This window comes from Equus asinus, chromosome 22 (genome assembly GCF_041296235.1).
Source record: "Equus asinus isolate D_3611 breed Donkey chromosome 22, EquAss-T2T_v2, whole genome shotgun sequence".
Classification (NCBI taxonomy): Eukaryota; Metazoa; Chordata; class Mammalia; order Perissodactyla; family Equidae; genus Equus; species Equus asinus.
Window position 1 is genome coordinate 21,076,254 of NC_091811.1, and position 12,369 is coordinate 21,088,622.

General features: G+C 33.0%; 1 protein-coding gene across 1 annotated transcript; it reads right to left on the reverse strand.

The window, feature by feature from the left end:
• Positions 1 to 265: 265 nt before the first annotated feature.
• On the reverse strand, positions 266 to 11,128 carry CLEC2A (C-type lectin domain family 2 member A). Its single transcript, XM_014850994.3, is given in 4 exon segments — positions 266 to 374; positions 1,742 to 1,818; positions 2,295 to 2,470; positions 11,074 to 11,128. Coding segments are annotated over 4 exon segments (417 nt in total).
• Between the last annotated feature and the right edge of the window lie 1,241 nt (positions 11,129 to 12,369).

Below are 12,369 nucleotides of genomic sequence, written 5' to 3' on the forward strand. Positions count from 1 at the left end.
GTAAGTCTTGGCTGGCCTATCAGTATAGATTCCTTTAAATTTGTTTGTCATCATCATCATTGCAGTCACCGGTCATCTAGTTATTTATTGTTACTTTGTTTGGTCCTATTAAACAGGCATTTCCTGACTTGTGCTCATAAAGAGCAACTCTGTGTCTTGAATTGATGAAGTTCTACCTACAGTTCATTCATTTAACAATTTTTAGTTCTTTTGTTTAGTCCTTTATCTTCAAAATATCATAGCCCTTTTCTAGTTTTTTGCCCTATTAAAATTTAGGTTTGCTGCAAATCCACTTGATATCAAGAAATCCCCTGGAACTATGGACTCCATCAGTATTCAGAAAAGCAAAAAATCCATTCCCACTGATTTCAAACCTGAAAAGGAAAAACCAAAATCAGTTCTGAAGCCACTTATAGCTGTAATCAAAAGTAAAATTAACAGTAAAGTAATTTGAAACATTTTACACAAAGCACTGATCTTCATACTCACCCATGATAAAAATATCTGGTACATTAAAGGAATATAAGATTGAATATAGGTATTTAATTATTATTATATTTATTAGTATAATCTGTAACATTTTTTAGAACGTAGGTAGAAAGACAGATATGGATATAAATAGACATAGATAAGTCAAGGATACAGATATAAGTCTATATCTATCTACATTTATCTATCTAAATCTATATCTATTTCTACTTGAGAGAGAGAGAAGTTTGCTAAATCCAAGAACTCTGGAATTTTTTTTAAAAAGCAGTTTCCTGGCATGTTTTTAGCCACTGTTCTTTTTTGAAAGTAAAGAATAAGATCTATAGATCTATATTCATCTGATACTTTTGCAACATGCTGAGATTGAAACCAGAGACTAATTATAATATCGTTTTTATTAATTTACTTTGTTGATGACCAAATTTTTGCTTTTTTTTTGCAATAAGTATGTTTTTTTCTGTCATCCTACAGCCTTTCTTTTCAGGTAAAATAGTATGTAAGTGAGGAAACAACATTCACTCAAGAAATGGTTGTATAAATAAATAATATTGCTATGGTGGACATTTGGAAAATTAAAGACAACTGTATGGTCTGTAACTCTATAAAGAAGAAAGAGATCTTGTATAAATTTAAGTAACTGGAAAAAGATGCAAATAATATGTGTGCTTTGGCTTAGAATTTGCAGAATAATTGACTTTGAATTAACAAAAGGAGGTTTATTGGCAAGAGCTTGACAAAAATAACATAAGAAAGAAAAATAAAAATAAGAATGTAAAATTTCACTGTGTGTTACTTAACAAGGTAGAAGGAAGATGGGCCACTTTAGGGTATGTTTCAATGTGAAAGGGCACATGTCACAGGGTGGACACTGAGAAAGGGAATTATACATACAAAATTGGATGACTTCTTTATAATAATACATCTCAAAATGTTTTAAACTTGTTTATACAACATGAGAATAAAACTTGTCCTACTAAATTTGGAACTCACCGAGCATTGTATGTGGAACAATTTGTCCATTTCCAAGACTCTCCTAGTCATAAACTATTTTGAGTTGATCCCAGCATAAGAATGTCATTGTTGCTGTGTGTTTTCACATATAATCAGAAGTCAAACTAACTTCTGAATGAATCTCATTTGTTGTAATAAAAGATATTGAGTGATGGGTTTAGTCTTACCTCAATTGGCTCCTTGTTATTAGATCAAAACCCTATTAGTCAGCTTTTCTTTGCAAACAAACCTCTTCCTTTACCCTGTGTCCCTGGAGTCCAAGTCCCCTTTTCTTTGCTCTGTTTTACTTCTTCCATTGGTTGTCTCACTTTCTTCAAACTGCACATATTTCCTTCACATTCTCATCTCTAAATTTCAAGAGTTACATCTTTTTGTTGTTTCAATTTTACCTGGCTATTCTTGGCAGAATGCAAATTCAAAGGTATTAAAAGCAATCTATTTAATAATCTAAGAACATTGAACAAATACGTTTAGCTTTGTAGATAATGTGCATTGTGATTAAGGACATAGCCTCAGTAGCTAACTTGTCTAGGTTCAAATCACAGGTCAACAATTTATGACTGTGTGACAATGGCTGGGTTACATAACATCTCTGCGTCTCACTTTCCTCATTTAAATAGGGATATTTAAATATCTACTTCATAGACACTAGTTGAAGATTACATGAGTTTTTACAGTTACAGTACTTAGAACACTGTCTGACACTTCATCATAGAGTACTAGCTCTGGCCATCTTTATTCTCTCTTTGTAGAAACTTAAGCTCTGAAATGATTGAAAACTTTCTTTTTCTTACCATGTCCTCTTGTGTATCAATCTGAGCAAGTTATGATCCTTGTGAAGTGCAGAATCTTTTACTAGCCATCCAATTTCAAGTGGCTTCAGAGAAATAGAAACACTTCTCTCTTACTCCAATCCACTGCCCTGAACATGCCACAGTTTTGGGACATTTTGACAGTCTTGTAGATAATACTGAAAAAAAAGGAAAACACGATCAGATAAAAAAATAACTTAAAAAGTGTTTCTACTCATTCTGGTGAATCAATTTTACTGTTTTATCCTCACAGTTTGAGGCCTGTAAAATTAGCTTCACTCATGGGATGATGGACGAATTCAATTGTCTGTAAGGAAGACCATTTATTGGCTGAGCTGTCTATATTTTATCCTATTTTCCTAGCTTCTGTTTTGAGAAATGGAACCACGTGCCTCTTGTGATCTATATTGACATCCTACCAAGAACATTGCATAAAATTTAGCAATCAAAGAAGGGAACTAGAGAAATGAATATAATTTAGGCCTCAAGGCCTAAGGTAAGAAATGAAGACTTACCTTTACCTCGAAGAAATGGAAAAGTTATGGACATCCAATTTAGGGAAGTGAAACTCACCGTAAATGACAACAAATCATTGAGATATAAGAGTTAGGGAAACATTTGTTCCATTTCACCAATATTCAGTGCCAAATAAGCTGGACTAATGAAGAATTTATTTCTACGTACATTGTTTTGAGAATTTACTGTTTCAGAGTTTTAGTTAGGTGCTGAGTAATCAGAATAAGATAAAGTCTCCGTCCTCCAAATATTTGAATAACTTAATGTAACTAGTAAAGAGCCAAATAAATGTACAAATATATAGCCAACTCCAAAGTCTTCTGTCTTCATTCTGCTTTTTTTTTGTTTTTTTGGTTTTTTTTGGTGATACTGAGAAGTGAATCCAGGCTACTACAGATAAGTGATGAAATATATTGTTTCAAATTTTTAAAAAAATAATTAATGTAAAGACTTCTTACAGAAACACTTCTCTATAAATATTTAACTTACAGATATTTAAATAGCGATAACATTGCACTCCCAGGACTCTGTAGTGACAGAGGAGTGTATAAGCAAGAAGAGCATCAGTATTCTTGCAAATGACAAAGAAAACAAGAATCATGAGTGTTAGGTGCTGCTTTAACCTAAATGCTAAAGTAAGCAAAACATGAGTATGGAAAATCAAGTTCTGAGGACTATTAGACCATGGTTCAAGAATTAAAGTTTACTTTTGGGTTCTTTTCATAAAATCAACCCATAATACCCAGAAGAAAATTAAAACATCTTCATTTTTAAAAATTTACTCCAATGGAGAAGATCTTGCAAGGAATCACTGTGTCATTCTTTTTATTCTGTTAACATAATATGATAGAAATAAATATTTTGTAGAACAACTATCAGCAATATAACTTACTCTTGATCCCAAAGAAACTAAAGTAAAGAAATACTGCAATTACAGAAGCAGTGTTGCATGATGGTTAAAATATCAGGAATTAGACAAACAACAGTCTCAATTCTGGCTCTAGCATTTATTATTCACTCTGGCCTCTATTTCTCTGACTGTAAATGGATTTCATGATTATACCTGTTTCATAGTTCTGTGAAAATTAAACATAAATAACAAAAATAGTGTATTTAATATTAGCTTTTTAACTCAAAGGACTCTCAATTTAAAAAAAACTATCTCTGTTGCTATCTGGTAGTCATCTGAGAATTTATGGCTATCTTACTCAAAGATCAAGAGCTCCTGTAAAGTCAAGAAGATGACTGTATTCTGAGACAGAATATTTTTTGAGAGAGGCAAAGAATATATAAAACCTACCGAACTGGTAGGAACCTGAGGACAAGTCTCTACAAACCTTTTTATTACTCCAGAGCTAAAAGATTCAGGATTAAGCTTGAGATATAAATATTTGGGCCAGCTGAGCATGAGGAACCATAGAAAGTTTATGGGTTAAGCCACTCACCTTTTGTAGGAATGATTGCAATACTCAGGATACACACACAAAGGTACATCTTCCAGTTAGTTTTCAACTTACCAACTGCAAAATAAACAAATATTTATTGTAAAATTTCCAGAGAAACTCTGACTGGATATTTATTATGCATTTATTTCTCTCCCATAATAATCAACCAAGAAACTCTCATTGAAAGCATCTATATCTTAAAGTAATAGAGGATACAATGGTGTTGGTCTTGGTGAAAGGAGGGAGGGGAAGCAAGGTTATTTCAAAAGGTAGAAATAGTGTGAATGAGGGCTTGTAATCAAGAAAGTAGAAGGGTCATCAAAAGAGCTATGATCAGACAAATGGCTATGACAGATACATAAATCAACATAATCAAAGATAGGGGAGAAGGGAAACTCATAAGGTCATTTTACAGAAAAAATAAAATGTGAGATACATTGTTTCCTTTATTCTGTAGGCAATAAGAAGAAGAAGTTTAATGTGTTTGAGCAAGAAAATGTCAAGCTAAAAGCAGTAATTTGTGGAGAACAGAATGAATTAGAGAAGAAAAGGGATTTGGCACTCATGGAAATGTTAGGAGAGCAGGAAAAAACAGTAATCATTCTATTAATGATTAAAATAATCTTGTCTGGCACATTATTAGCCAATGTAGAAACAATCTGCAAAGGCTGTATATGTACACACACACACACACACACGTTTAAATATAAAAAAAAGGATTTGAAGAAAGAAAGAAAAAAATATCAAAAAGATATCATACACTTTCTGACTTTGAGTTATAGAGCAAACCTAGTGAATGAAAACTAAGAAAAGTTATTAGGTTTTGTAGGAGAGGTAAAACCTAATCTGCACCCATCTTAGTTTTCAGCTGGGGTTCTACAACAAAAAGATGGATTAACAAGAGAAAAACAGTTTACTAACTGGTGCAGCGCATATCACCTGGGGGAAACCCAAACAGAGAGGAATTCAAAGAGGTGCTTTAGAACTCCAGCTTATATGGCATCTTCAACAAAGAACTATAAATTTGTAGAGAAATGAGAAGACAGAAAAAAAGCAATTTTAGGCTTCTGAGGGCAGCAAATGGTGGGAAGACAAGTGTGTGGGAGTAAACAAATGGAGTAAGGTTTGCTGTCTCTGGGCTGATGAGTCTGTCTCCAGTAAAAGGAGGATTTATATCCTGTCTTTAGGCAGAAAAGGAGGAGGACAGAGTGAGTTATTCCTGCATTTGCTGCTTCCTAATTGCCTTCAGCTCAAAATAATTTTTATGTCAAAAGGCATATTTTTGGATAACGTTCTGGTTTCCTTAAGTTTTATGATCACAATAAAAGGGAAAAGGATTGTAATGGAAGAGATACATTTGTAATATTTTCGGACAATTTGGTTGTATAAGAAGAAATACCAGCAGAATCAACTTTTATTTCCTTTGCTTTTTTTATATCACTGGTTACAACTGCTAGTGCTATATTGTACCAATGAGTGAACATCTTTTGCTTGTTCTTGTTCTTAAAAGGAATGTGTATAAAATTTCATTATTATCGTAAAAATGCTGTATAAATTCAATATATAACATTAGCAATTTAAGAGAGTATTTTCCTATTCCTAGTTTCCTAATAGGGTTTGTGTCAGATAGGCATTGAATGTCATAAAATGCTTTGTAGGAATTTATCATATAATCATGTGGTTTTACTTTTTAAATCTGTTAACAAGGTAACCTACACTGATTGATTTTCTGATACCAAAGCATTCCAAAGATAAACCCACTTGAATATAGATTATTAACTACATTGTTTTATTTAGTTACCTAATATCTTATTTGGAATTTCTACTTCTAATTTCATGAGCGAATTTGTCTATTTCTTTTTGTCTTGTTCGTAGATTATTTTGAAATCAAACTTACAGTTACTAGAGAAAGAAATCAAACTTACTATCCAGTTAAGAAGAACTGGGCGGGTTTCTCTTTTTTTGCTATTTTCTGAAGCAAGATGTACAATACAAGAATTAGCTGTTCTTTGAAACATTGAGAGATTTCTTCTATTTTAATTACTATGTTTCTATAATATTTATTTCAATTATTTATTTTTTCTCATTATATTTTGACATTTCATATTTTCCAAAAATCCATTTATTTTCTTCAAGTTTATAAATGAATTGATGTTCTAGTTTGCTAGGACTGCCACTAACAAGCTATCAGAAACTGGGAGGCTTAGACAACAGATATTTATTGTGTCTTAGTTCTGGAGGCTAGAAGTCTGAAATTAAGGTGTTGGTAAGGTTGGTTCTTTGCGAAGGCTGTAAGAAAAGGATCTGTTCCAGGCCTCTCTCTTTGGCTTGTAGGTGGTCGTCATCATGTTGACATGGCAGTCTCCCTGCGTGTAAGTCTGTCTCCAAATTTCCCCTTTTTATAAGGACGTCAGTCATATTGGATTGGGGCCCACCCTAGTGACCTCATTTTAACTTGGTAAAGACCCTTTCTCCAAATAAGGTCACATTCTGAGGTAATGGAGGTTTAGGACTTCAACATATGGATTTGGGGGGACACAATTGAATCCATAACAATTGATAAATTATTATATTTCATGAAATATTAATATTTTATGTAATTATTTGTACTTTACTGATATTTTCTTTATTTGTATCTTCTCTTTTGAGAACTTTTATACATCTAGTTATTTAGTCTTTTCTGGTGAACATCATTTGATTTTGTTATTCTTCTCATTTCTTCTGTTTTTTTATTAACTTATCCCATTACCTATATTTTTTCATTTTGTAGATTTTTATTTCACTCTATTGTACCTAGATGTGCTTGTCTTCTCATATTTCCATTTCTAATATCAATTTTAATTTGATGTTTGCTTTCCTTATTTTATCCTCTATGTTCTCTCTTTCTCTCTCTTTCAGATTCTTATTATCTAGAAGTTAGCATTTGTACTTCTATTTTTCATCTCTCTCAGCCTTTCTTTTTCATCTTCCATCTTTTTTCCTATTCTAATGTGGTTTGGACTAATTCATTCTTAATCAGCATCCGTTCTACTAATTAACTCTGCAAAATGTCCTATATTTCAAATAGATTTCTATATATAATATTTCCACTTGATTTTTACTAAGCATCTTGTTTCTGTTTCATTTTATCGATATCCTCCCTAATCTTTTTGAGTCTTTTCATTATATTTTAATTAAATTCTCAGAATTGCTTTTAAAGATTCTGCTTCTGGGAATATTCTGTGAATTATTGTATTTAGAGTGGTTAGCTTTCTCAGGTGCCCAGCTATTTGCCATGTTCTCTGGGTATCAGTGACCCTGTCATATAGTGGCGTGACTGAAGGCTGACTTTTTAATTTAAGAAAACATCATGGCCTTGCAGTGCAAGGTTGAGAATTATAAGCACAGCAGACCAATGTTGGCAACCCCTTTCTGCTTCTACCTCAGAGAAAATCTTCTCTGGTCAAGAATTCAAACTTAAAGCCTATGAAAGAAGCAGTTTTAGGAAAAGGCAATCTTATTAAGTTGTGATCGCAAGCCTTAGGGTTTGTGGGGACAGTAAGTTTAGGAATTAATGTAACAAGGTGCCTGGCCAGCCTGAAAGGGTACTTTTTAAAATTCAATCTTTCTAAAAATTATAAACATATATGCACCAAACGTCAGAGATCCAAAATATATGAAGCAAACATTGACAGAATTTTAAAAATTATCCTGAATTTTAGATAGCTTGACATTAGAGTTATAAAAAAGAATAAAATACAACTCCTTTAGCCAAGTAAATCAGTCAGGTTTGAGTGGGTGACAGATCCAAAAGTTTGGAGAGTATAAACAGGAAGAAAATCTCTATCATTGCATTATGGAAATGGACAAGATAAAAAGGATTCTGAAGAGTTTACTGGAAGGTTATGAGAACACCAAACTACAGGAATATCATGCGCTTGCAAGAAGAATGAGGGAAAATAGAACCTTCAGCTGTTAATTCAATTCATATTTCAGACTTTCGATATACATTTTTGCTGAATTCTGAGTCTATCCAAACACATATTAACTATTCTTGGCTTGGCCTTACATACTAGTTTGAAAAGCATCCCTTCTAAATGCTCAAAATGAGTGTAAAAATCACTAAATAGAAAAGAATCAAGCATGTGAAGGTGGTATGGCAGAGTGTGTAGGATTTGAGCTTATTACTAACTGTATGAATGTGCACATATCAATAAAGCTTTATGATCCTCAATTTCTTTGTATCTATTATTGTATCAACCTATTTATTTGTATCTATCTGTCTATCTATCCATCCATTCAATCATCTGTCTACATACATACCCAAGTCGCACAGGTGTGTGTATATGTGCATAGTTACCCTTTACTAAGCACTTAATACTTATCAGGCAGCAAACCAAACATTCTTCTCAGAGTATCTGTCTCATTTATTCTTCATAATAATATCTGTAAGACAGGATTAATTATCCTCATTTTATAAGTATGGAAATCAATGCTCAGAGAGATTAATATTTTCACCCAAGGTCAATTCAGTATCATTAAAAAACACTTATTTACATTTAATATTTTTTGTCCCTTTGCTCTTTATTTGTTCTTGTGTCCCACTTTTTTTGGTATTCTTTTTGTTTGAATTTATTTTCTACTAATTCTTTTCGAGAGAGTTTGTGAGTGGTAGTTACTTTAAATTCTTACGTCTGAAAATTTTTCTCTAACATCTGAATGATAGACTGTGTAAAAAATTTGAATTTGAAACATTTTCTTCTTTATAAATTTGAAGAAGTTGCATAACGAGCGTCTACCGTGGCTGGTGAGAGACCTACCATAAAGACAACGATTTTCGTTCTCTTAGAGTTAATTTGGTTTGTTTCCTTCTTCTTTGAAAACTTTCAGAATTCAGAATAAATTTAAGAATTTATTCTTGATGTTTTGAAATTTAGTATAAAAATTATCAAATTACGAAATCCTTTTAATTCTTCCTGCTCAGCATTTTTGGGCTCATATGTTTTTCAGTTATGATTTCTCTTCTGTTACTGCTAAGGACACCACTCTCCTCTTACTCTTCACTCTTTCTGGGACTCCTTCTTTATACTCCACATCTCTTACTTTTTTAAAACACAAACATATTGCTTTGTTATTTTTCAATGACATCAAGAATACACATTTTATCTGATTTAGTCTGTTTTAGATTAATCATTCTATTAATAATTCATACTTGAAGAAGTTTCTTGGAGTCATGAGAAAATAGCAGTACAGCAACGATTTCTGTTTCCACCCTTAAAAAATACTTAGAAAAAGTATAGAAGTAGGAAAATGCCACACAGATTTGAGAAAATAACGTGAGAAACTGCTAGAAACCCATCTGGAGATCGAAGGCTACTTTATGTGCAAGTGTGTGCATGTTTGTGTGTGCATGTGTGTGCATGAATGGCAAGTGAGAGGCAAGGCTCAGGACCTGCAGTTTGAAGATATACGAGTGTAAGGATACAGAAAAGAAGATACACTATAAGAAAGTTTCTGATTTTTGCTTTTGCTTTCTTCCTTCTGGCCTTTGGACAATTATTATACCTTCTAGTGCCATAAAAGCACCCAGACCTCCGAAGTGAGTGTGACGAGTACTCAGAGGCCATGCTGGGGAGAAAGATTGATTTTATTTTATTGTGGTAAACTACAAAATAAATTTATCACTTTAATCTCTTTTAAGTGAATAATCAGTGGCATTACAAACGTTCACTAAAGAAAGACAATTCTAATTAAAATTTCTCAAAATTGAAATGAATTGCCTTGTAAGACAGAGATATTATCACTGACAATATTCTAATATAGGCTGCTAGAAATGCTGTAGCTGGGAATGCCACATAGGTGAGAAGTTTTATTCAGTGATTACTGAGGTCTCTTCAACTTTTAAGATTATTGGATTTATTTATTAAGAGAGTTATTGAATAGTTGCCTTTGGCATTCATACCAGTTAACTATAACTGTGGTTTCTCTTGGTATCTGTAACTCATTTCAAGCTTCTGCTTTCTTGTCTTCATTGTCTTCATCTTGCAGTTTTGATAGGTTTCCCATTCCAGTCATTGGGCACACAATTCACACATTTTGATTAGTATAAACTCTATGAATTGTTGTGAATGATGGGTTTTTGTTTTGTTTTGTTGTTATCATTTGTTGGTTTGTCTACTTGTATTTCAATCCACTAAGAATCAACATCATTGTTAGGCTCAATCAATCCTTATACTTCTTCAACACTCTTTTTAGTCTCATTAAGTATCCTCAAGTCGCCTTTGAGACTTTCCCTACTCCTATATTTATTTTCTATAATATCAAGATGATGTTGGCAAAACAAAAGAAGGCACTAAACATCCAATCTCAACTGGTTCTTAACGTCAACTGGACTCAAACACAATCATTTAGAAACATCTTCATTCACTTTAGCCAGACCATTGTCTAGCTATTTCTACCCATCCTTGGGCTGTGCAGGTTGAGACAGGGAATGCAATGTCAGTTGTAGGATGGAATAAACTGGTAACCAACTTCTTTCTTTTCTGTAAAAGTACATTTAAAAACATTTTTATTGGTGTATAATACACAAATCATAAAATCCATCCCAAATATCTTCATACACACAAGCTATGCCCTCTCTTGCAGATATAAAAACTCTACGTGTTCTCCCAAGCCTTCCATTACTTTACAGAAGTGCTTCCCCCACCTCACTTATGTAGTAGTTTTCCTGCCTTAAGTAAAGAAGTTAGCATTTTTAGGCTGCTCTGTATTTTGTTTTCTATTTCTTTCTCTTTCATTCACACTCATCCAATGAAACTTACATGTCCTGTGTATCCAGCTGTCATACCTGCCATCACGCAGCTCTGAGGTGATCATGGCAAATGTGGTGACTGATCCAGATCAGTAGAAGAGAACTGGAAGGCTACTTGTATACAGCACCCACAAAAAGCCCTGAGCAAGTTTCTACGACTAATAGGAGTGAAGCTGAAACAACTGACAGTCAAAATAGACTCTTAAATGCAATTTAAATAGAAATGGTATGAGGAAACTGTCAGCTCTGATTTAGATCAAAGTTGACAGACGTTAGCTTATGGAAGAAAATGGAAAATTGACTTCTCCATAAGCAAAGCGTATCATGAAATAAGCAAAATGTTTTTGTCCTCAAAGAAACAAAAAAGTCTTATATGGCATATAGATGGAACACATGGAAAGAAGTATTCATCTTATTATAGCACTCCATGCAAGTTCTTATAATTTTCTTGTTTTCCATTTTTGTAGAAAACCTATATACAAATTATTAATAATAATTATACACATATTCAGTCCGTATGGGTTCAAATTCATTTATTACTTGTGCCTTCTTGAGAAAGTTATCTAAACTCTCTGTTGCTTAGTGTTATTCTCTATAAAATTGAGAACAAAATTGTGCTTACCTTGTAGGAATGTTACAGTGATCAAATCAAATGCTACGTGGAGAGTGCTTATAAAGTTGATGCCTGGCATTTGTGTCAGATGTATCTGTATCTATCCATCTACACACACACATGCACACATACCCATATTCTGGTGCATTTTTTTATTACTTTAAAATCTACTTATGAATCACAGCATGTAGGTGTGCTAAAATAGAACTATATATTTCTTGCAGATCTTTTTGTGTATGAAGCCGTATTATGTTTAAAAATTTTTACATCTTTAAGTCATTCGTTACTTAGATCACTGATCCATTTTCCTAGCTAGAGACAGAATTTCTCTCTGGATATGAATATATATAAACACGCACAATTATGACAACCATAAACTGTGCATACCTCTTGACTGTTGTGCAGAGCCAACTCTCTGTTCATTTCTGTAAAGTTGAGGAGCTTATATACAGGAAATAGTGAACATTCTCTAAGTTTTGCTCTATCATGCTACAGGTCTGGATAGCTTCAGCATGGTTAGTCTATGCCTTGTAGACTTTTAGAAAGAACCACTTATGGAGTCAGACAGACCTAATTGCAATCTGAGGTCTATAATTTGCTAGGTTTTTGACTTCTGGAAAGTTACATGAACTCTGTTTATTTATTTACTTATTATTGCTTTTGGAGAAAGTTTTCCCATTCTGTTTAGAAGAC